General features: G+C 40.8%; 1 protein-coding gene across 2 annotated transcripts in view; it reads right to left on the reverse strand.

The window, feature by feature from the left end:
- Positions 1–26,445, reverse strand: part of IFT56 (intraflagellar transport 56) — a 53,283-nt gene that overhangs the window by 24,590 nt on the left and 2,248 nt on the right. The window contains exons 3-9 of one of the 2 annotated variants that reach the window (XM_079786204.1): positions 24,177–24,269; positions 22,181–22,295; positions 19,672–19,721; positions 18,293–18,438; positions 16,799–16,970; positions 6,340–6,414; positions 3,223–3,325 (exon numbers count right to left, since the gene is read on the reverse strand). In XM_079786204.1, coding sequence (XP_079642330.1) covers positions 3,223–3,325; positions 6,340–6,414; positions 16,799–16,970; positions 18,293–18,438; positions 19,672–19,721; positions 22,181–22,295; positions 24,177–24,269 — 754 coding nt within the window. Of the gene's footprint in view, positions 1–3,222; positions 3,326–6,339; positions 6,415–16,798; positions 16,971–18,292; positions 18,439–19,671; positions 19,722–22,180; positions 22,298–24,176; positions 24,270–26,445 lie in introns of those variants that run through there. The other variant, XM_079786205.1, reaches the window with a different exon arrangement.

The raw sequence follows: 26,445 nt of genomic DNA on the forward strand, positions 1-26,445 counted from the left end.
TCAAAAGAAATTTCAATCGTTGTACTGTTGATATTTGGCTCTGTTGACTAATGAGTTTGCCGACCACTGCTCTATCCACTGAGCCAAACCAGCTAGGGCAGATGTTTCTTATCACAAAGTATATTTCTTTGTGCTTACATATCACATAGAGAGAACTGTTTGCAAGTTCATGATTTTATTTTAATCAACACATTTTCCTCAGTGAGGATTATGTTGTCTGGTTGGTTTCTACTATGCATCTAAAAAGTCCCACACTGTTAGTCTGAAGTCCATGATGGAGTGCCACCACTAATGTGTGGCTGCTACTACCCTGTACTTACAACTGTTAGAAAAAAAACTGCTTTAGGACACGTCTAACAATTTTACTTAAGGGCAATAAATTTCACATTCTCTTTGAATCAAAACATTTTTTCATAAGAAACCAAGAGTACAAAGAAATAGAAAGGCAAACACTTAGAGCAAATAAAAAAAACAGTTAATTATAAAAAAAAATACTTAAGAAGATGTGGGTGTACATCAAGCATGTCAAACTCAAAGGCTAACATGGGCCAAATAAACAAGTTTTAAGTTTATGTGGGCGGCAAATAAACGAAAGCTTCAATTTTCTTTCTTTTTTTTTATTATTTTTTTAAATATATATTTTATTGATTTTTCACAGAGAGAAAGGGAGAGGGATAGAGAGCTAGAAACATCGATGAGAGAGAGACATCGACCAGCTGCCTCCTACACACCCCCCACCGGGGGATGTGCCCGCAACCAATGTACATGCCCTTGACCGGAATCGAACCTGGGACCTTCCAGTCCGCAGGCCGACACTCTATCCACTGAGCCAAACCGGTTTCGGCGAAAGCTTCAATTTTCATAGAAACATAGGTTTATTTCAATAGAGATATGCTGAATACAAAGGGCTGAAATAAATGAGTAATCGTTAAAGTAAAATAAAAGAACATTTTAATAAAAATTAACATTTTTTCTTGAACATTAACTTACCAGACACTATAACTGCACAAATTAATAAGCGTAACGCAAATAAACCTATTTTTCTTGTTCTCCGAAAGCAAAATATTTCCTGTTGCGCACACCAAACAAGTCAGTACAAGACTAGGGGCAATTGGCTGCTAAAATATTCGCTGCTAATATTAGTGGAGAGAAATGATGCGCCTGCGTGTAAGGCGCGTAAGGGAAATGAATGCAACATGATTATAGAATCAGTCATTAGTGAACGTTGTAGTTTGTTATTAATAATTATGTATAACAGGATATTGTAAAAATTAAATTACGAAATTTTTATTTTTATTTTTTTTTCCTTTTTTTTTTATTGAGGTATTATATGTGTACATATCTTACCATTACCCCCCCACCCCACACCCACACATCCCTCACCCCCCAGAGTTTTGCGTCCATTGTTTATGCTTATATGCATGCATACAAGTCCTTCGTTTGATTTCTTATCTACCCCCCCTCTCCCTAACTTTCCCCCTGTAATTTGAAAGTCTGTTTGTTGCTTTAATGTCTCTGTAACTATCTTTTTGTTCATCAGTTTATAATGTTCTTTATTATCCATAAATGAGTGAGATCATGTGGTATTTTTCTTTCATTGACTGGCTTATTTCACTTAGTATAATATTCTCCAATTCCATCCAGGTTGCTGCAAATGATGAGAATTCCTTCTTTTTTATGGCAGCATAGTATTCCATTGTGTAGATGTACCACAGTTTTCTGATCCAGTCATCTGCTGACGGGCACCTAGGCTGTTTCCAAATCTTAGCTATTGTAAAAAAAATATGGAACGCTTCACGAATTTGCGTGTCATCCTTGCGCAGGGGCCATGCTAATCTTCTCTGTATCGTTCCAATTTTAGTATATGTGCTGCCGAAGCGAGCACAAATTACGAAATTTTTATTAAAATATTTCTTACATACTGTTATATTGGCTGGGCCACAAAAATATTTGTTGTGGGCCGCGAGTTTGACATGCTTGATGTATATTATACACTAGAGACCCAGTGCACAAAATTCGTGCACAGTAGGGTTCCTAGGCCTGGCTAGTGATAAGGGCTGATCGGGGCCTTACGGCTGCTGGCAGGGGCCTTTCTTTGCTCCATGCTGCCCTGCGGAGCAAAGGAAGCGCATGTCATAGTAAGCGATCAAACTCCTGATTTTCCGGTCAAACTCCTGAGGGCACACTTTGCATATTAGCCTTTTATATATAGAGGCCCCGTGCAGGTGTGTGTGTCCCTCAGCCTAGTCTGCACCCTCTCCAATATGGGACCCCTGGAGAAATGTCTGACTGCCCGTTTAGGCCCGATCCCGGTGGAATCGGGCCTAAACAGGCAGTCGGACATCCCTCTCACAATCCAAGACTGCTGGCTCCCAACCGCTCGCCTGCCTGCCTGCCTGATTGCCCTTAACCACTTCTGCCTGCCAGCCTGATCACCTCCTAACCACTCCCTGCCAGCCTGATCGACGCCTAACTGCTCCACTGCTGGCCCGATTGCCCCTAACTGCCCTTCCCTGCTGGCCTGGTCCCCCTTAACTGCCCCCCCTGCTGGCCCAGTCACCCCTAACTGCCCTCTCTTGCCAGCCTGGTCGCCCCTAACTGCCCTCACCTGCAGGCCTGGTCCCCCCCAACTACCTTCCCCTGCTGGCCTGGTGGTTCCCAACTGCCCTCCCCTGCTGGCCCGGTCACCCCTAACTGCCCTCCCCTGCTGGCCTGGCTGCCCCCAACTGCCCTCCCCTGCAGGCCTGGTCCCCCCCCCCAACTGCCCTCCCCTGCAGGCCTGGGTCTTCCCCAACTGTCCTCCCCTGCTGGCCATCTTGTGTCCAGATGGGGGTGGCCATCTTGTGTGTTGAAGTGATGGTCAATTTGCATATTACCTCTTTATTATATAGGCTATTATATAGGATAGATAGGGAAACCCTAGGAAAAAGAAAGAACTGCCAGGGATGGGAAGGAAAAACTGAAATACAATGGGTAAAGAACAAAGGAGAGGAAATTGGAAAAATAGAATGAGGGAGAAGGTTGGAAACAACAGAGAAAGAAAGAGAAGCTAAAGAGTAAAGGCACAACAAATAACCAAAAATATTGCTCTGTCCTATGAACTTATTGCAAATATATTTTTGGAAATATTGTGGATTTTAAAAGCTAAGCAAATAGATCAATTAGAGATTAAATGTTCTAAAGTGTATGTTTATAAGCAAGACCAAGACAAAATTTTCTTACCTTGACGAAGGTAGTAAATCACTAAGTTTAGCCTTGCTTCAGGAATGACATCAACCAGGGGAGGCAAAACCTGCAAAGCCCCTTCACCTCCTCGGAAGACAACCTAGAGATAGAGAAGCTGTGTTATTATGGCAATGAGTACAAATATATTTATTGGTGGAAATGTTTCAGGAACTGAGACTTGTAAGTGGGTACATGATGCCCAACTCTTATAGCCCTGGGAATCAGTTAATATCTTGAGAACTTGTATCATTCACTGAATGTATTATTGCCTAACTATTACCTGGGCTTCAAACCATTCGCCTTCCTCCTCCCTTTGATTTTGATCCTTGTATTTAAATATTTCCTTTTTTACCCTATCTAAAATCTATCTTCACTATCAGTCTTATACCCTTATACTCCTTTATTTTTATTCACAGCACTTATCACTTCATTTTACATATTTTGTATCTGTTTATCTGTTACACCCACCAGCATATAAGCTCCACATGACAAGGAACTTTGCATTTACTGCATACTCTCAGCCCCTAGCACTATATCCAATATAGTTGGTACTCATTATTATTTGAAAGGATGAATTTATATATATATATATATATATATATATATATATATATATATATATATTATTTTTATTGATTTTTAGAGCGAGAGGAAGAGAGAGAGAGAAACATCGATGTGATAGCAACACATCAATCGGCTGCCTCCTGCACACCTCCTACTAGGGATTGAACCTGCAACCTGGGCATGTGCCCTGACCAGGAATCGAACTGGCAACCTTTTGGTGCAAAGGATGATGCCCAACCAACTGAGCCACACTACCAGGGAAGAATGAATATATTTTTGAAGCTCTCTATACACATGACTTTGACCTCACTTAAAAAAAAAAAAAAAGCCATTATCTAGTCCTAGCTGGTTTGGCTCAGTTGGTTGGGCATTGTCCAGTTCACCAAAAGGTTGCCAGTTTGATTCCTGGTCAGGGCATATGCCCAGGTTGCTGGCTCAATCCCTAGTAGGGAGTATGCAGGAAGCAGCTAATGGATGTTTGGATCTCACCTTGATGTTTCTCTCTCTCCTTCTTTCTCTCAGTCTAAAAATCAATTAAAAAAAAATTTTTAAGCTGTCCTGGCTGGTATTTCTCAGTAGTTAGAGCATCAGACCATGCACCAAAGGGCCATGGGTTCAATTCCCAGTCAAGAGCACATATCTAGGTTGCAGGTTCCATCCCCAGTCCCAGTCGGGGTACATGCGGGAGGCAATTAATTGATGTCTCTCTCTCTCTCATCAATGCTTTTCTCTCTCGCTTCCTTCCTTCCTCCCTTCTCCCCTCCCTCTGTTCCACTGTCTAAAAATCAATGGAGCCCGGCCAGTGTGGCTCAGTGGTTGAGAGTCGACCTATTAACCAGGAGGTCATGGTTCAATTCCTGGCTAGGGCACACGCCCAGGTTGTGGACTCGATCCCCTGTGTTGGGCGTGCAGGAGGCAGCCAATCAATGATGTTTCTCATCATTGATGTTTCTATCTCCTCCCTCTCCCTTCCTTTCTGAAATCAATAAAAATATATTATAAATAAATAAAAATCAATGAAAAAAATATCCTCAGGTGAGGATTAATAAAAAAGAAAAGCCCTAGCTGGTTTGGCTCAGTGGATAGAGCATCAGCCTGAGGACTGAAGGGTCCCGGGTTCGATTCCAGTCAAGGGCACATGCCTGGGTTGCGGGTTTGATCCCCAGCAGGGGGCGTGCAGGAGGCAGCTGATCAATGACTCTCACTCATCAGTGATGTTTCTCTCTCTTCCTCTCTGAAATCAATAAAAATATATTTTTTAAAAAGAAAAAAAGCCATTATCTAAATTATACTAAGTATAAAAAACAAATAAACAAATTGCATATATTTCCTTTTTTCTTCATAAAAACTGCAGAAGCCTGGCTGGTGTGGCTCAGTGGTTGAGCACCAACCTATGAACCAGGAGGTCATGGTTCAATTCCCAGTCAGGGCACATGCCCAGGTTGCAGGCTTGATCCCCTGTATTGGGTGTGCAGGAGGCAGCCAATTAATGATTTTTTCCATCATTGATGTTTCTATCTCCCTTTCTCTCTAAAATTAATTTAAAAATACATATTTTTAAAAACCTGCAGAAAACTCTTATTAAAGTACCCAATCATTAATGAAACTTTTTTCTAGACAGATATTCTACATCAAAAACCCCATGAAGGAATTTATATAACTTTCTCTGAGCCTTTTACCTCCCCTATCTGCGTGAAGGAATTTAAATAGAAACACCTGGCCAGGAAGGGAGCTAGCATAGGTAACTATTTTCATGTGAACCTCTAAGTGTGGTAGACAGGGAGGAACTCAGCAGCCTTGTTTGTTGACTCCTAGAGACCCATTGTTTCTGGGTGGCCCTACTAAGAATTTGTTTACCAAATGCTTGCTTCTTTGCATCTACCTGTCAATTGCTTACCTTTCATTTGAAGTACAAATCACTAATCCCTTTTTCCTTAGCTCAAGATAGCTTATAAGCCTCAACTGCCTGTTTGTCCTCAAGACTCATATCCTAATGAAGCCCTTATCTGTACACATGTAATGCATTTGGTTATTTTCTCTTGTTAATCTGCCTCATGTCAATTTTATTATTAGATCACCCAGAAGAACTTAGAAGAATAAATATATTTTTCCTCTCCTATAAACAGGGTGGGGCAAAAGTAGGTTTACAGTTGTAAGATACAGAGTTTATTCCTGAGCTATTATTAATTATTGTGTTATTTTCCATATGATCAACTGTGAATCTACTTATGCCCCACCCTCTATATGGGCAAAAATAGGTTTATAGTTGCGAGTACACGAAACAGTTTATTCTTGTATTATTATTATTGTATTATTTATTTGTATTATAATTATAAACCTACTTTTGCCCACACTATATATTACTGCCCTCCCACTAAGGATTCCCATGATAAAAGGACCTGATATTTTACAAACACATTTTCTCTCCTTGACAACAAGGAGTTCCCTTGAAGTAGAGGAATATTTGCTGAGCTACCTCCCTTCGTTCATCTTTCTAAGGCTGAGATGTAGGAAATGGGATAGGACTCAAGACGGGAAACTATTCTTCACCAGATTGTGCCTGATGAGTTCCTTCGCAAATTCAAAGGAAGAAGAAGCATTGTCCATCAAGCTTTTGAGTTCGGCCTGAAATTGAAAAAGGAAAGATTTATGAAAACAACACGTACGTAGTTCGAACACCACATATTTGCACAATGCTTTATAGCTTCAAAGAATTTAATATGCTATTTCATTTGTTCCTCAGGACTCTAAGAAATAATGTAATTATGATTATCCTCATTTTACAGTTGAGAACATTGAGGCCTATAAAAGTTTAGTGACTGGAACCTTACACTAACCAGCAAGTTTGAAATTGGTGAACCCAAGTCTGAAGACTCCTTGAGTTAGTCTTTTCTCAGGGCCAAAGGTAATAAAGGAGTTAAAGTTTCTTTTTTAAAAATATGTTTCTGTTATTGATTTTAGAGAGAAAGGAAGGGAGAGGGAGAGATAGAAACATTGATGAGAGAGAAACATCAACATTGATCGTCTGCTCCCGCCCACCCGCTACTAGGGATGAGCTGGCAACCCAGGCGTGTGCTCTGACCAAGTATGTGGGTTGACACTTAACCACTGAGCAACACCAGCTGCGCAAGGAGTTAAACTTTTAGCAACTGAGGCTGACCCTTCAATCTGACCATTCCACCTATATCCTGAATTCTCATAGTAACTCCTTCCTGCTGAATTGCTCTTTGTTTACATAACTCAATTAAAATGCCTCTTCCCACCCTGGCAGGATAGCTCAGTTGGTTAGAGCGTCACCTCTGTACAAGATTTCGGACTTGATCCCTGGTTAGGGCACATACCAATGAATGCATACATAAGTGAAACAACAAATGGACATGTTTTTTTTCCCTATGTCCCTCAAATCAATCAATCAATCAAATAAAATACCTCTTCCTTCTATTTTATTATTTATTAGATCTCTTCTGCATTCTCTTACCCCCTTATCACCCCTTAGAATAAATGGTCAGTCATTTCCAGTGTCTTTACTAAGACACTACTCACCACTTCCACAGAGTTCTGCTATTTCTACCTTGCCAATCTATGATTTTGAGTATTCCTCTCTTCCTCCTTTTTCTATTTTCATCAGTGGGTAGCTAAGGTTTTGTGGATAAAATGATTAAATTCTTGATTATGCACACTAACCACTATAAGCTTGTTCTACGTGACCTCAGATGGGAGTGCACGTCTACTCAGCAATCCTTTTATTAATCTCTTCTCTGATCACAGCAGCGATTCCAAAGTATTGGGTAATATTAGGGTAGATAATCTCAAGCTTTTACATCTCAAGATCGCTTTTATAATCTTAAGTATTATTAAGGATCCCAAACAGCTGTTGTTTATGTGGGTTATAGCCATCATTATTTATTGAATTAAAACAAAAAAATTTAAGTATTCAATTAATCAAAAAATATAAATCTATTATACATTAACGTAAATAACTTTTTAAAATTTAAAACAACTATGCTTTCCAAGACAAAAATTTTGTGAGAAGAGTGGGACCTGGCCCTGAACGGGTCTGCCTAGGGCCAGCTGGTAGTGTGTGGGTTCTTGATTTCACGCAGGAAAGATTTCAGATGATTATGAGGGTATGTTTATTAAAGCTGGGGACAGTGAAACAAGAAAGGGCTTAGCATAGAAAGCAACAGGAGAACTCTGGCTCACTGGGAAGTCAGAGAAAAGGGGACCTTGGAGACAGGTTTGGGGGTTAGTCTGAGAGAAGCAGCTGCTGCCCATGGCTCTGCTGGTGGCAAGTCTCTTGGGGACCCTCAGAGTTTAGGAGATGCACACCTGCAGAGGAAGAGTGGAACAGAAATGGCGCAGGTTGGCTCCCTGGAGGGGGAGTAAGAGCTGAGTCCTTTGTCTTGAGGGTTTTTCTCTCTCTCTTGCAGGAGGTATCTTAGGGGAGGGTTTCAGCAGAATATTCATCAGTTTTACAGGTGTATTCTTTCAAGGTCATGGTCTCTGATTGGTCAGTGCCAGGGCAGGGGGTCATTAGTCCCCGCAGCTGGTCCCATCTGTTTTTGCTGCTTTTCTGGGCCTGGAGCTGAATGAAATACAACTGAGGTCTGAATGTTATCTCTAGGGAGGTGAATGCCTGTATCTGGCTGTTAATTGCTCAACCAGTTTGTTCAGCTATCTGTTCAGTTTCCCTATTCCACTTGTCCTGGCTTACTGGTCTGTCTCACTGTTTTACATTTTTGCAAATCTCTTTAATGTCTGGCTTAATAGAGGACAGCTAGATTGGCATATCTGTAACTGCATTTGAAATATTTTGAAATCACACTATCTCTGGAAAAGTTGAACACTTGAGAGAATGAAAGTGAAAAGACAACATCTTTTAGTATTCTGAGGATAGTTTAAATTTCAGGCAGGGCTAGCCAGAACTAAGAGTGAGGCAAGTAGGTGCCCACGACACAGATTTAAAGCAGCACCACAGCAACCAACCAGGACTCCACAGAGCTCCACTGGCAAGGGAAGGATGAACAGAACTGGAACATCCCTAACATAGGATCATTGCAATTGCTGACTTTTCAATTTTGCACCTAAGCAGGTTGCTTGCCTCACACAATCCAGGCCCTGGAACATCCCTAACATAGGATCATTGCCCAGCAAGGATTGCATAGGCAGTTCAGGCAATCTCATGCCTTGAGCTTGGTTCAAGGTGGACCCAAACTGACAGTTCTCTGGGGTATCTGACATAGAAAATGCATATCACTTAGGGAGAAAAGTGCCTTCATTGTAGGCCTTAAATTATTACTATACAAAGACACTAGACTCCTCGAGGGAGAACCAGGAGAAACGAGAAAAAAACAGAATCAGAGCCACAAAAATTTCAGAAGTTCAAATTATTAAACTCAGATCACAAAACAAGTATGCTGACTATGTTTAAGACAATAAAAGACAAGCCTAAAAGCATAATACTGGAAATGACAAAAAGTGAAGACTTTTTAAGAAAAAAAGAACTTTTAGAAATATAAAATATTTTAAACAAAATTAATAACTGGATGGCTAAGTGTCATTTAAATGAGTCAAAAATGACGACTGTATATTGGCCCCCTGCTTGTTTATACTTTCATAGCAGGCTGAGACCCATTAGCTCAAAAGCTTTCTAAAAAAGCTTTTTAAAAAATTAGCTTAAATTTTACTCATCCAGTTTGTTTTAAATAAGCACATTTTTAATCCTGATACCCTGCCTGTTTTTTTAAAAAAATATATTTTTATTGATTTTTTTACAGAGAGGAAAGAAGAGGGATAGAGAGTTAGAAACATCGATGAGAGAGAAACATCGATCAGCTGTCTCCTGCACACTCCCCACTGGGGATGTGCCCGCAACCAAGGTACATGCCCTCGACCGGAATGGAACCCGGGACCTTTCAGTCCGCAGGCCGATGCTCCATCCACTGAGCCAAACCGGTTTCGGCCCCTGCCTGGTTTTTATACCCCACAAACTTTCCAGACATCTACTAGCCATAGATAAGATAAACTCTAGAGCTATAAAGAACCTAACCTGCCCAGCTGGCATGGTTCAGTTGGTTGAGTGTGTCCCATGAACCAAGTCACAGTTCGATTCTTGGTCAGAGCACATGTCCAGGCTTCGGGCTCCCATCCCCAGTAGGGAACATGCAGGAGGCAGTCAATTGATGTTTCTCTCATCAATGTTTCTATCGCTCTCTCCCTCTCCCTTCCACTCTCTGAAATCAATAAAAACATATATATTTTAAAAAGAACCTAAGCTGCTAGTTGCCTATCAGACCTCAAGCAGTCTCTGACCCCGACACTCACTCCCTGCTGCCGAGAGACATCCGCTAGATAACATAAGCTCCTATCCAAATCCCCTCCTCCCTGGAGTTACTGTACCCTCCTCCTCCCATTCTGGATGATGGTCTCTGCTCTAAAAGACCCGCCCCCCAAAAAACCTTTCAAAGAGTCACCCAAATAAAGTTTGTGGGTGCTATTGTCACCTCATGGTCATATCTATTTCTTTGATCAGCCCTGAAATCCCTGGAACACCCTACACTAGGTTTTACAGTAGGTTAGACAGGTCATAAAAAAGAATTAGTGAATGAGAAAACAGGTGTGAAGAAATTCTGCAGAGTATAGCACAGAGAGACAAAAGGAGGAAAATAACGAAAAGAGGGTAGGATTAGACAATACTGTAAAAGGGTCTAACATATGTGCCTGATTTAAGTTCCTGAGTGAAATATGAGCAATAATGGGTAGAAGAAAAATCTGAAAAAAAATTTTTTTGAGAATTTTCTCTGATTAGAATAATTAATCCATCAATTCAATAAGTCCCATGAGGACAAAAATTTTTTAAAGTTCACATCTAGTTAAATAATAGTAAAACTGAAGGAAATAAAAACAATGGGAAGTTTTTAAAATTAAATTTTTATTAAAAAGATGGATTACTTTCAAATAAGTTAGAATGATAGCTAACTTCTTAACATACAAATGGAGCTAGAAGATCATGGAAAGATATCGTCAATGGGCCAATAGGTACTCTATACCTAATGAAAATATCTTATAATATAAAAAAGCAAAATAAAGACATCTTAAGACCAACAAAAACAGAATTTGCAACCAGACTCTAACTAAAGGAAATCTGAAGGATAATCTTTATTTTTAATTTTTAAAAAGTTATTTATTGATTTTAGAGAGAGAATAATGGGGAGAGAGAGAGAGAAAAAGACAGAAACATTGATTTGTTCTTTCACTTATTTATGCATTAATTGGTTGATTCTTGTATGTATCCTGAATGGGGATTGAGCACGAAACCTTGGCGTTAACCAGCTGAGCTACCTGACCAGGGACTGAAGGATAAATTTTACTTCAGTCAATAGAAAAAGAATCCCAGATGGAAGGTTTCAGTTACAAGTAAAAATAAAAAGGGAGATATGGGTAATACTATCAACAATAAAAATATATATTAAAAAATAAAATAGGTACCCCTCCAAAACAAGAATAAAAAGGAAAAACTATATTTAAATGTTGGTAATCCTATATAATAAAGAGGTAATACGCAAATTGGCCATCACTCCAACACACAAGATGGCTAGCAGGGGAGGGCAGTTGGGAGGGACCAGGCCTGCAAGGGAGGGCAGTTGGGGGTGACCATGCCTGCAGGGGAGGACAGTTGGGGGGACCAGGCCTGCAGGGGAGAGCAGTTGGGGGTGACCAGGCTGGCAGGGAAGGGCAGTTGGGGGCAACCAGGCCTGCAGGGGAGGACAGTTAGGGGTGAACGGGCAACCAGGCCGGCAGGGGAGGACAGTTGGGGGCGACCAGGTCTGCAAGGGACAGCAGTTGGGGGAAACCAGGCCTGCAGGGGAGGGCAGTTGGGGACAACCAGGCATGAAGGGGAGGGCAGTTGGGAAGGACCAGGCCTGCATGGGAGGGCAGTGGGGGAAACCAGGCCTGCAGGGGAGGGCAGTTGGGGACAACCAGGCATGAAGGGGAGGGCAGTTGGGAAGGACCAGGCCTGCATGGGAGGGCAGTGGGGGAAACCAGGCCTGCAGGGGAGGGCAGTTGGGGGCAACCAGGACTGCAGGGGAGAGTAGTTGCGGGGGGGACCAGGCCTGCAGGGGAGGGCAGTTGGGGGAAACCAGGCCTGCAGAGGAGGGCAGTTGGGGGCGACCAGGTCTGTAGGGGAGGGCAGTTGGGGGTGACCAGGCCTGCAGGGGAGGGCAGTTGGGGGCAACCAGGCCTGCAGGGGAGGGCAGCTGGGGGCAACCAGAACTGCAGGGGAGAGTAGTAGGGGGGGACCAGGCCTGCAGGGGAGGGCAGTTGGGGGTGACCAGGCCAGCAAGGGAAGGCAGCTGGGTGCGACCAGGCCTATAGGGGAGGGCAGTTGGGGGTGACAAGGCCTGCAGGGGAAGGCAGTTGGGGGCAACCAGGCCAGCAGGGGAGAGCAGTTAGGGGTGACCAGGCTGGCAGGGAAGGGCAGTTGGGAGCGATCAGGCCAGCAGGGGAGGGCAGTTGGGAGTGACCAGGCCTGCAGGGGAGTTGAGGCAATCGGGCCGTCAGGGGAGTGGTTAGGTGTTGATCAGGCTCACAGGGTAGTGGTTAGGGGGTGATCAGGCTGGCAGGCAGAAGTGTTTAGGGGCAATCAGGAAGGCAGGCAGGCGAGGGGTTGGGAGCCAGCAGTCCTGGATTGTGAGAGGGATGTCCGACTGCCCGATCCCACCGGGCCCAATCCCACCGGGATTCCAGATTGGAGAGGGTGCAGACTGGGCTGAGGGACACATACCCCCACCCCCACCCCGTGCGCAAATTTCATGCACTGGGCCTCTAGTACGAAATAAATGAATAGATTTAACAGCAATAATTTTTTAAAAATATGATACTAAAGTCCTGGCCAGTGTGGCTCAGTTGGTTGAGTGTCATCTTATGCACTGAAGGGTTGCCTGTTCAATTCCCAGTCAGGTACATGCCCAGGGTATGGTTTTGGTTGGTCCCATGTCAGGATGTGTACAGGAGACAATCAATCAATGTTGTTGCTTTTCCTCTCTCCCTCTCCCTTCCTCTCTCTCTCTCTCTAAAAAAAAAAAAAAAATCAATAAAAATATTTTTAAAAAATATGATACTAAAGAACAAGACAAAAATAGCATATGATTTAGGAAGGTGGTAAATGAAGTGAAAATATTGTCAAGTCTTTGTATTGCTTAGGAGGAGAATTAAAATTAACATTAAACTTGGTTAAATGAGGGATGTCTGTGGTAATTTTTATGGGAAGCACTAACGTATAAAAACAGAGTGTATAACTTCTGAAACTAGCAAAGGACAAATATAAAGATAAAAAATAGCCAATCAAAACCAATCCAAAAAAATGACCAAAAAAGGAGAGAAAAAGAAATAGGTGAGACAAATAGAAATTATAGACTAATCAAACTGGTAAGTATTGACATAAAAATCTTAAATGGAATATTAGCTAACTGAATCCTGTGAAATTTTATTGTAAAGCTGTAGTAATTAAGGCAGTATGGTACTGAGAGCAGGAATAAACAAATGGATCAATAGACTATAAGGCTTTAGAGTCAGATAGACATGGGTTTGAGACCTAAATTTGATACTTGTAAAATCTTAAGCAAGTTATTAAATGTACATTAAGAATTAAGTCAATCATTACAAATTATTTCATGATTATTAGAGAAGAGCTGTTAGGACTGCTGAAGGAGGAATGCATGAGGCCAAAGTGGTAGGGAATTATAAATTTACTAGAGGCCTGGTGCATGGATTTGTGCACCGGTGGGGTCCCTCAACTTGGCCTGTGCCCTCTCGCAATCCAGGACCCCTTGGGGGATGTCAGTTAGCTGGTTTCTACCTGATCCACGGAGGCCTGATTCTGATAGGAGGGAGCCCGATCCCCGCATGCCCAATCCAGACAAGAAGGGAGTCCAATCCTGTGCATTGAGTGTCTGCCCCCTGGTGGTCAGTGCGCATCAGAGCGACCAGTCGACCTGTCGTTTGGTCACTTAGGCTTTTATATATATAGATTAGGTCATCTGGATACCAGATGGGCTGAGCTCCAAAATAGCGCCAGCCCCCAAAGATGGGGAGTCAGAGGTTTTTAAAGGACTGGGAAGGTCCAAAGGGGAGGGATAATGGTCTTAGCAAGTGGAATGTGATCTAAGTGAAAGGAAATGTCCGTTGTGAAGTTGCCTAAAGGTCAGTTCCCAAGGGAGGGGTATAGATTCAATTATTTGATCAAACCTAACAAATGCCATTGGTGTTTGTGGAGAGAATGAACCATATAATATGGAACTCATTACACAAGTTACTAGAGGAATGCCTGATTGTAAATGTTTTAATAAAATTATCACCAGCCCTGGCCAGGTAGTTCAGTTAGTTATGGTGTCCTCCCATACACCAAGGTTTTGGGTTCGATCCCCAGTCATGGCACATAAAAGAATCAACCAATGAATGCATGAATAAGTGGAACAACATATCAATGTTTCTCTCTCTAAATCAATAAAATAAATTTTTAGCCCTGACCGATTTGGCTCAGTGGATAGAGTGTCAGCCTGCAGACTCAAGGGTCCCGGGTTTGATTCTGATCGGGGCATTTGCCTTGGTTGCGGGCACATCCCCAGTGGGGGGTGTGCAGGAGGCAGCTGATTGATGTTTCTCTCTCATCGATGTTTCTGGCTCTATCTCCCTCTCCCTTCCTCTCTGTAAGAAATCAATAAAATATATTAAAAAATAAATAAAATAAATTTAAAAAAATAACAAAAAATAAAATGCATGTCCATCTTTTAAAAAATTTTTAATAAAATTATCTTAAGTACAAACTATATCCTACTGCTATAAAACATAAAAGTTTTTCAGGATACATCTGACAGTCATCTACTGCTGGAGTACATTATAAAATCAATATGTAAACTGCACTGACAATTTCAAGTGAAAAAGGTATGCCTTTTGGAGATGGGAAGTGCAGTTTGGCAACCTGACTTGGATAGCACTACACCTACAGAATACTGGTTAACCATGCTATTCACACCAGACTATAGACAGAACGTGTGCAAATAAAATTGGCAATGTCCCCAAGATTGATTCAAGGTAGAAAGGCAAAAATATATTTCTTTTCTTTGTTCTTACCAAGGATGAAAATTCTGAAGAGATCAAATTGCAAACCCAGTTTACTATTAAACTGCTGATGCTGGAAACTAGCCAATTAGATAGACTCAAGGGACTCTTTAGTTGAAATGAGCACACCCAAGAATGTATTTTAATGTAATATATAAATGGACTGTTCGATTGTATACTGAGCAATTTAGTTGACGGGCATTTCTTTTGCCACAACTAACCACCTTTATTGACATAAGCCACAGAAAGTGAATCTGGGCTTATGCTAAAGACATGTGCTCTCCACCCCTCCTCCTTCCCTGCCAACTACTACACACTGTTTCCCTGAGGAGTTGAATATCCTGTCAGCACGAAGTAAGTTCCTTGCTATTACATTTTCACAAATTTTACCTTGATATAGTCAATTTGCTCTTTTTAGTTTCTTTCTTTCCTCCTCTTACTCTGGGTAGCATGATACCAGTTAAAACTGTTTTTCAGATAAGGGTAAGATTTTAAAATTTTGACATATGCAGAAATTATACTTTAAATTTTGGTGGCTTCTGACATAAAGTAATGCCCAAGAAATAATTTCCAAACATGGTCGCCTCATAGAGTTAACTTAAAAATATGTGTATAAGACCTGGCCAGTGTGGCTCAGTTGGTTGGTCACTGTCTTATAAACCAGGAATTTGCTGATTCAATTCCCACCATGAGGTTTTGGGCTCAATACCTGGTAGGGGGCATGCAGGAGGCAGCTAATTGATGTTACTATCTCTCTCTCTCTCTCTCCCTTTCTCTCTCTCTAATAAATTCTTCTTTTAAAAAAATTTGTACAATGTTGGGCAAAAATAGGTTTACAGTTGTTTGTATGGAAAAATAATAAAATAATGAATAAATAATAACACAAAGTAAACTCTTGTGTTCTGCATACTCACAACTGTAATCCTACCTCCTCCTCCCCTTAAATAACCAAATCTGTACATAGATATAGTATAGTACATGCTCTCTATCTATATATGTTTACACCTATATACTCGTATATATATGCATGCATGTGTGTGTGTGAAACGTTAAATAAAATAAAAGGGGGGTCATAATGTATGGCCTCCTGTGTACTCTCAGTAGTTTCCTATAAAAAGAGAGTTCTAACAGAATTTACCACAGGGTTGTCAGGGAAACTAAATAAAGGATATAAAGTATTCTGCACAGTATTTATAAGGTAGCTAAGTTCTAAGTATTCATAAAACATCTACCACTATTGATTCTTATAATAACCTTGAAGGAGACAATGAAGTGTACCAACCCAAGGAAGACGGCCAGGAATGAGAAAGGTGTATGCAAAGTAATGGCAGTTAGAGAGTATGGTGTATGGAGCAAACTCACTGGTTGGGCCGGAGAGGACAAGACTAGAGGCAGGGAAAGAACTGAAATAAGTGATGAGGACTAGAGCACTGGCAAAGGAGAAAGCAGATAGACAAAAGGGATATCTAGAACACAGAACTGGTAGGAACTGGTAAATGATTAGATGGGGAATGAAGGAGAAGAGAGTGATGGATATCCTAAGATTGGATGTGATTTACATATTGCTGATAGTGAACCAAAGAGCCTCAAAAATATTTTGGAGGAAGAAGTGAAAATATCTGATTTTAACATATTTGAGTTAATGTAGGGCATCTAGGAAAAGATCATCTACAATATATTAGGCATACACAGAGAATTTAGAAGTCAAGATTCTTTTTAGAAGATCTGATAAATATAAATATTGAAATAATTAGGTTCATATAGAATCACACTGGCAATAACAAAGGGGTATTGATCAAGACTTATAGATAATAGTGTCATTAATAACCCAGGAAGCATAGGGTAATTTGAAACGGAATTAAGTTAAAAAACAAATTTCCATCACTACCTCAGCTGCTTTGCCATTGTAAAGACGAAAATGATTACAGGCCTTAAGATTGAGTGCGATGGTGCTATCAGGAATTTGCTGAAGGTAAACAGCCAGAACTTCTTGAGACACATCATAGTAATCCAACTTGTAGTAACACAGAGCCACATAAACATTAAGGGCAAGGTATTCCCTATTAGAAAAGAATTAAAGGTTAACAGAAATGCTGTCAAACTACAGACTTTTTTAACAGCCAAGAACAGCAAGGCAAAGAGGATATGAATTTGCCTTTTGAAGAAAGAAGGCAAGATGTAATCAGTGCAGGATTTTTCTTGGTATTGTAATTTTGGATGTTTTGATAAGTAGAAAAAAGGATGACAATTAGAGAAGCAAGTGAAAAGTTTAATTCCTACCTACTCATGTTAAAAAAACTAACATCCTATTTAATAAAGAGGTAATATGCAAATTGACCCTCATGCCCTTGCATCACAAGATGGCTGCCCCCACGTCATCACAAGATGACCGCCCCCACATTGTCACAAGATGGCCAGCAGGGGAGGACAGTTGGGGGCAACCAGGCCTGCAGGGGAGGGCAGTTGGGGGTGATGGGGCTGGCAGGGGAGCAGTTAGGTGTCAATCAAGCCGGCAGGGGAGCGGTTAGGGGGTGATCAGGCTGGCAGGCAGAGTAGTTAGGGGCAATCAGGAAGCCAGGCAAGCAAGTGGTTAGGAGCCAGCAGTCCCAGATTGTGACTAAACTGGCAGTTGGACATCCCCCAAGGGGTCCCAGATTGGAGAGGGTGCAGGCTGGGCTAAGGAACACCCCTCCAATGCACGAATTTTGTGCACCAGGCCTCTAGTACAACATAATTGAGTATAAATGCAAATAAGCACACACCATACAGAAGATGGGACAGACAAGGCAAGTAGACCTGATGACTTAAAATGGGAATGAGTGGGAGACTGTGAAAGTAAAGCAAAAGAAGGGAGAAGTGAGGTGGATGAGATATTTGGGGGATGTGGGAGAGAGGCAAAGTGGTCAGTGATAAAGTTGCAATGTTAATTTTTCCAATTTCATCACCAAGTTACCTAAAAGGTACTGCAACTTTGAAATTGATACACCTAGACCATACATTATCAATAGGGGAAATATCACTCGTATATGGGGCAATAATTGGTTCTTATAAAGAGGTGGGAAATTATACTAATTTTGTATACAAAGCATAGCTATACATACAGTACATAAACAAATATACAGTATATATGTGGTATTAAAATTCCATGGGAGGGCAATTAAGCGGGGGGGAAGGTCTAAAAAGGCTCCTTGGAAGGGTGATAATGAAATAAATGTGGAGAAACCTTGATCTAGACAATAAAGAGTTCTTAAGCTCACCAGATTAGCTAACAGATTTGAACACATGGTGATACTAGATCTAAAGGACATTATATCTTTGGCCAAACTAGTTACAGAAGAAACTAATAAAATGAGATTTTGAGTAGACATAAAAGGACACAGACCTGTTATCTAGCAGTATTCGCTTATAAATATCAATAGCTTCTTGGTAGTGAGATCGCATATAGTGGATTGAGGCCAAACTGAGCTGATCTTCCGTGATATCCTGAAGATTCTGATGGAAGTTCATCAACTTCTTCTCATCATTAAACTAAAATTGTAAGAGAGAAAAAGACATGTGAAGTTTCACATTATCCCTGGCTGGGTAGCTCAGTTGGTCAGAGTGTTGTCCTGATATACTAAGGTTGCACATTCCATCCCCAGTCAGGGCACCTACAAGAAACAATCAATGAATGCATAAATAAGTGGAACAACACATCAGTATCTCTCTGTCTCTCTCTCTCTAAATTTAATATTAAAAAAATTCATATTGCAGTATAGTCAGGGATATCAACACCTACGTTAGAGAGATTTTAACTCCTCCTCCTCCAGCCATTTTGTCTCTATGTTCTCCCTATTTCCCTTCAGTTCTTGTCTCCTCCTTTGTCTATCCTTCAGAGAAAGAATGGAAATAGCCTCTGGAAGCATAGTCTTGACGATGGAAAGCCTTTAAGTTAGAGGTCATATTACTTACTTGATCCCTCTTCCCTCTTTATCTTACCTTCTTTTTCTGTTCTACTTCTTTCTCGATATTTTCTCCCTTTCCTCATTTTCTTGTTCTCTTTATCTTTTCTTTTTTTAAAAAAAATATGTTTTTTATCGATATTAGAGAGAGAGAAAGGGAGAGGGAAAGAGAGAGAAATAATGATGTGAGAGCAAGACATTGATTGACTGCCTCCTGTGCCCCCCCTACTGGGGATCAAGCCCACAACCCGGGTATGTGCCCTGACCTAGAATGGAACCAGCGACCACGCTCAACCACTGAGCCACATCGGCCAGGCTTCTTCTTTTTTTAAAAATTATTTTAGAGGGAAAGAGGAAGGGAGACACAGGAGAGAGAAACATTGATTTTGCCACTCCACTTATTTATGCATTCATTGGCTGTTTCTTGTATGTGCCCTGTCAGGGAATTGATCCTACAACCTTGGTGTATTGGAACAACACTCTAACCAGCTGAGCTACCTAGCCAGGGCCTCTTTACCCTTTTTTATATGATGTTTACAAGAGAGACATTTAAAATATAAGGATACAAAGAAGTAGAAAGTAAAAGGATGTAAAGAGTCATAACAGGCCAACAGTAATCAAAAAAGATCTGATGTAGCTATATAAATATGACAAAGTAGACTTTATATGGAAAAGAGTTTTTACAGATAAAGGCAGACATTGTAACAAGAATTTCTAATAATTAACAAGAATTTCTAGTTAATTATTTCTTACCGTTGTTGGTAATAAGAAAACAAAAGAAAAAAATTTTTTTAAATGTGTGAAATCAGAATATGAATACCTTGTGAGCCAAATGAAAGAGGAGGCGGTTTTGAAGTCGGCTTTTTGGAGCTAAAAAAAAGAAAAATCCAAGCTGCTTATTAAAGAACTTAATTGCCTACGGCACTTAGTCCCATGCAGGAATGACATGAGACTCAGATAAGTCTTCCCAAATCCTTACTTATCTGCTCCTGCTATATCTCTGCTACATAACAACACATATTATTTTAGTCTAGTTTCCACCTGTGTGACAGCATCAAGAACCAGAAGAAAAGCATCCTAAGGCTCTGCTCTTCCCAATCACTTTTCTACCTGATTCTATTATGGCGGACCACAGCCCACCACTGTGCTGTTCACTGAACCAAACACTGGAAATAAACAGTTATGGTCATTTCAATACATGTAGGAATCCATTCTGATTCAGCTGTTCTTCCCAGTATGCTTTGTCAATTCCTTCTGAAATCTCTTTTTCCACAGTTATACTACCACAAGAGGCCGGTGCATGAAAATTCATGCACTGGAGGTGGGGGGGTCCCTCAGCCCGGCCTGCCCCCTTTCACAGTCCGGGAGCCCTCAGGGGCAGAAGGCGACACCCCTATCACAACTCTGCTGCTGCACTGCCAGCAGCACAAGCCTTGGCCAGCCATGATTACCTGAGCCTCAGGCGGCCCTGGGCAGCTGGGCGGCTGGGCAGCCACCATCCAAGGCTTGCCGGCACCTCGGGCCGGTCCTGGGCAGTTGGTGGGCTGAGGGGACTGGGGGACTCCAGAGGCAGGTGCGCAGAGCGGCCAGGCCTACCTGGGGGCGGGCCCAGCCTTGCAACGTGCCTGCCACCCCGGTGGGGCTGAGGGAACTGGGCATCACCATCTTGTGGCTATGGGCACCACCATCTTTGAGGGTGTGACAGTCAATTAGCATATTCTCTCCTTATTGGCTGTGGGCACCACCATCTTTGAGAGTGTGGCAGTCAATTAGCATATTCCCTCTTTATTAAATAGGATATTTTCTTAAGTGCTAGTCCAGCCTCTACTCCATAGATCTTCTAGCATGATAATCTGCTACAATGAAACAGGAAGCCAAGCAAAAAGGTTATCACCTTTCAAGTTCAAAATCCTCTTTGCACTCTTGGAGAATTTCCCAATTCTGTACACTCAATCCTATATCTTTTTACAGCAAAAGTCATACTTCAATGTATAAAAAAATAAAATAGCTCTGGCCAGGTAGCTCAGTTGGTTAGTGTTGACCCAATATACCAAGGTTGCGGTTTCCATCTCTGGTCAGGGCACATATATAAGAATCAAGCAATGAATGCATAAATAAGTGGAACAACAAATTAATGTTTCTCACTCTATATCCTTTCCCCTCTCTCTCTAAAATCAATAAATAAAAATTTAGAAACAATGAAAAAAATATGTATGAAAAGATATATAGCTACCTTGATCATCTTCTGTGTGTCTAACACTGTTCTAGGCACAGATAAAGCAAGTAACTTAAAGGCCCTTATAAATAATTGGGAAAAACTACATTAGTACATATGACACAATTTGGGTACAAATCAAGTAAGGCTTTAAGTTCCATATTTTCCATGAATTTGAGCTGAAATTCTAAATATGTATGTCAGTTAATTCACTAAGAATTCTACCCTGGAATACATTCTTCCCTAACAAATTTATTTCTTTTTTGTTAGTTTAAATATGTTTTCATTGATTTTTTTAGAGAGAGAGGAAGGGAGAGAGAGAGAAACAACAATGTGAGAGAAAAACAATGATCGGCTGCCTTCTGTACACGCGGACTAGGGATGGGTGATCGAACCCACAACCTGGGTATGTGCCCTGACCAGAATCAAACCTGCAACCTTTCGGTGCATGGGACAATGCTCAACCAACTGAGCGACACTGGCCTGGGCATAAATTTCTTAAAATATATTACTTTGCCCACTTTCTCTACCTTTGTTTGAATTTAATTTCATTCATACTCTAATTCTTAATCTTTCCTCCCATATTTCCCTTTGCCCTATTCTTGTTTGCAAATTTGAGTCTAGTTCTCCAAAATGACTGTCATGACAAGTAAAGCAAAAGTAAAGAAGTACGGATTCTTCATACTGAAATTACTTGGCTTCTCACTCAGAAGCAGAAACAGCAGCTATAAAATCCACATCCATAAGAGCTCGAACAACTATCCCACCAAAAGCATGAACATGCTATCATGCTGGGGCCTAAGAAAGATACCTTGCTCTTTTTCTTCCCTCATTCTCCTGCCAGAAGCTGTACCTTCTAAGAAAGGGTGGTGGGGGAGCAGCACACACAACCTTGGTGTATTGGGTTGACGTTCTAACCAACTTAGCTACTCGGCCAGAGCACAGACATAAATTTGCTCAAAAACAATATTCTTTGAAGAGTAAAGCTATTTTTTTTTAGCTTTCTAATATTACTTGAATTTTCATCCACAGAAATAGAAATTAAATTTTTAAATCAACAAAATGACTCTGACAATTAGTGATGAATATCAGACATTAAAGGGCCCCATTTTACCTTTGAATCCAGCAGCTTCAGCTTGCTTATACATTCCAAGAAAAAAGTAGGTACAGGCTAGATTCACCCAGACTTCAGGATTGCAATTTTCCTCCTTTGTCACATTTTCATATTCCTGAAATATGTATTAAGCAGTGATGTTATTTCGGCAATAACACAATAGATGGGCCATCCTTCTGTGATGGAATAGGACTTCTTACTGAGATTGGAAAACTTCCTACTCAGGGGCTCTGAATGCTCAACCATTCCCTACCTGTCAGGTTAAAAACACTGCAGCTAGCCCTAGACCAGTGATGGCGAACCTATGACACGCGTGTCAGCACTGACACGCGTAGCCATTTCTGATGACACGCGGCCGCTGAGGCGGCCACATGCCGAGGATGAAACATTTGCTGCTCCCGAGGATGAAACATTTGCGAAATAATGTTTTTTTCCTCAAAGTGACACAGGTAGCTCAGTTGGTTAGTGTTGACCCAATATACCAAGGTTGCGGTTTCCATCTCTGGTCAGGGCACATATATAAGAATCAAGCAATGAATGCATAACCCGAGTTATGCTCAGTTTTTTGGCAAAGTTTGACACACCAAGCTCAAAAGGTTGCCCATCACTGCCCTAGACCGTTTGGCTCAACCTTACAGCCTTGATCTCCTCCCAGGTTGGGGCGTGTGTGGGAGGCAACCAATTGATGTGTCTCTCTCATATCGATGTTTCTCTCTCTCTGTCTCTCCCCCTCCCTCCCTTCCACTCTCTCTAAAAATCAATGAAAAAATATCCTCGGGTAAGGATTAACAAAAGACAAACAAACAAAATACTGCAGCTAAAACTCAATCCCACCCATGTAGGACTGTGGTCCACAGACTCTTACACTTGTTTTTTCCCCTTTTTAACAATGATATGAGCTACAAACTGCATAAATGAACAGTTATGAAAATGTTTTATTTTTACTAACTTAAAAAGACAAACAAAAGATACTTTATAAAACTGCATAGGTTCGGTTAACTTAAAATCTGATAGCATTACTACACTACAAATTTCACTTCATTCTAATTGTTTTTTGGCTTTATTTGGCTTTACATTTTTTAAAAGCCTTTTTCCCCCCTACCCACAACCTCTTTCTGAGATTCACTTTGTCAACTACACTTTTCATATACTCTTACTATTTATCAGTCTATACTAGATGCCTTTGCTTTTTCTTATTACATTTGAGTTACTCTCCTTTCTCCTACATCTTTCACAAACACTACCAGCCTCTATACTATCCTTTTCACATCTTCTCTTTTCCTTCACCAATTTTGTTGCTTTTGTTCTTCATCTCACCACATTACCTGATCTTGGATACTTTCATTTTAGTTATGCAGGTTCTTTAAATATCCTTAGATTATATTTTGAGAGTAAGAATATGTGGGAAATGTTTAAACAATTTCATTTATGAATTAAAAATTGCTTGACAAAAGGCATCTATAATTTTATCTAGATTCATAATCTTATACATTGTTCATTAGATTGTTCATTACAATGACCAAGAAAAACAACTTCAAAACTAAAGATAATGTAATCTTTCATATCTCTAAAAAATAACCAAACAAAAGAAAAATAAACTTCTTTTGAAGAAAGACTCATAAAATCTTTTCTATCAAAATAGTTTATTTTTCCTTTCCTGAAGACTTAAGAAATAGTAATGTTAAAATGTTGTACAATCTCACTAATTTATATCTAAAAGCAAAAGGAAACAAGATATATATATATATATATATATATATATATATATATATACACATACTTGAACATATAAAGAATTCTGAAGCAACTCATCAAAAAAGAGCCAATGGCTGCCTCCATTAACAAAGAAGTAGAATTGGGAACAGCTTTTTTTTTTTTTTTACTTTGTACCCTTCTATGTTGTTTGAATTTTATCATCAGCATGTATTCTCATAAGCATGTATTATTATAATAACATTTTCAAAGCCCTTCTGTTATAAATTCTCTTTTTACTAACCTCCAAAGCTCTCTTGTAGTCACCCAGGTGAAAAGCACAGTATCCAATCCACAAATTAGTATCCTCTTCTTGTTCCCCAACATGACGTTTGAACTTCAGGTTAAAATTTCATGGGGAAAAAAAAATCACAGGATAACTTTTTAAAGTAACCCCTGTTTTTTAAAAAAAATGCTACATTAAATTACTGACAAATAATAAAAAAATCATAATAGAAACAAATGGATATCCAATTTAATTAAACCGATACTTATAAAACTCAGCACAATTACCTTCTAGTTGTTACAGAAATTGACATTTTAAAACACTTCACGTTTATTTTTCTTTATTTGCTGACACCTCACTCCAGAAAGTATTTAAACATTATCCTCATAACAATTCTGGGTGATATATAAAAACATAAGAATTATATGAAACATTTAATTCAAAATAATTGAAAGTAGATAGATGAAGCAATAAGCTCCAGGCCATACAGCCTGTAGGTGTGGAGGCAGGGACTTAAAGTCATGTTTGACTCCAAATCCCATGTTCTCACCCTCCATGCTCTACCACATTCAGCTTCATGGTTCAAACCTGTCTCATTAGTATACATATATATTTACTCATCCTATCTAATAAAGAGGGAATATGCTAATTGACCCTCACACCATTGCAAAGATGATGGCACCCACAGCCAAGAAGGAGGGAATATGCTAATTGACTGCCCCACTCTCAAAGATGGCAGCACCCACAGCCAATAAGGAGGGAATATGCTAATTGACTGCCCCCCCATAAAGATGACGGCTCCCAGTCCCCTCAGCCCCTCCTGCCTCCAGAGTCCTCCAGGCCATCAGCCCCCCAGGGCCCACCCGAGGTGCAGGCAGGCCTTGAATGGTGGCTGCCCAGCCGCCCAGGGCCGCCTGAGGCTCAGGTAACCAGGGCCGGTCGAGGTTTGCACTGCCAGCAGTGGCAGCAGCAGAGGTGTGATGGGCATCGCCTTCCCCTGATCGCTGGGTCGCCTCCCGCCCCTGAGGGCTCCCGGACTGTGAGAGGGGGCAGGCCGGGCTGAGGGACTCCCCCTCCAGTGCATAAATTTTCATGCACCGGGCCTCTAGTAGGTTATAACAGTTCACTGAGGACAAGTCACTAAATCACTCTCTGACCCTTGAACAGGCTTACCAGGACCTATGAGAGTTAAGGATGTTCAGAAGATTGGCATCATATGTCCATTAGGAACAAATATTTATGAATTCTTCAGTCAACAATAGAAAAGTCCTATGTTGGAGGAAAGGACTGAACCCTGAAGAAGGAGTCTGAACTACCTTGGTGAGAGGTTTTCACTCCACAGGTTGATAAATCAAAAACATGGATTTACTCCAAGGTTTCCAGTTTGATATCTATTCAGGGCACATATAAGAATCAACCAATGGTCCTGACCATTGTATCTAGGTGATTAGAGCATCAGTCTACACACTGGAGGGTTTTGGGTTTCATCAAGGACACATACCTGGGTTGCAGGTTCCATCCCCACCCCCCATTGGTTGGGTTGCGTATGGGAGGCAAACAATCGATGTGTCTCTCTCACATCAATGTTTCTCTCTCGCTCCCCCCCCCCATCCCCCTTCCCTTCCAATCTCAATGAAAAAAAAATCCTCACTCCTTGGATGAGGATTTTAAAAAAGAAGAATCAACTAATGAATGCATAAATAGGTGAAACAACAAATCAATGTCTCTCTCTTCCTCTCTCTTTCAAAATAAAAAGAAATTTTAAAAAATATGGGTGAAAAATTAAATAGTCAAACACATATTTACATATCATTGCTACAAAATTTTGGATGCCTTTAATTATTATAAGATGAAGGCATTCTTTGATACTTTCTTGTCTGGGTTAAGAAGTTACTCCTGTAGTTAACTCCATCACATTAGAAATTCTCCTCTCACAAATGCTGTGAATTTAAGTTCAGTGCCTTAGACCTGAAGAAATTCTTATTCTTATTTGAGGTCTCCCTGAATTTATCCCAGGAATTAAGGAGAGTTCATGAGACTTCCTCATCCCTACCATGGAAGTTCCCATTCCCATACATCATGGCACTTCTACTTAAAGGCAGTGTGGGATTACACATAAGGAAAATGTGGTCATTGCCTTAAAAAGAGAGAGAGAGAGAGAGAGAGAGAGAGAGAGAGAGAGAGAGAGAGAAAAAAAACCACAGAGACTGACAAAAATAAGACATACACACACCATTCAGTCCACTAATTTATAGAGCTGGAAGGTCCTTCTAGGTCAACTCCCCAC

Source organism: Cnephaeus nilssonii (assembly GCF_951640355.1).
Source record: "Cnephaeus nilssonii genome assembly, chromosome: 12".
Classification (NCBI taxonomy): domain Eukaryota; kingdom Metazoa; phylum Chordata; class Mammalia; order Chiroptera; family Vespertilionidae; genus Cnephaeus; species Cnephaeus nilssonii.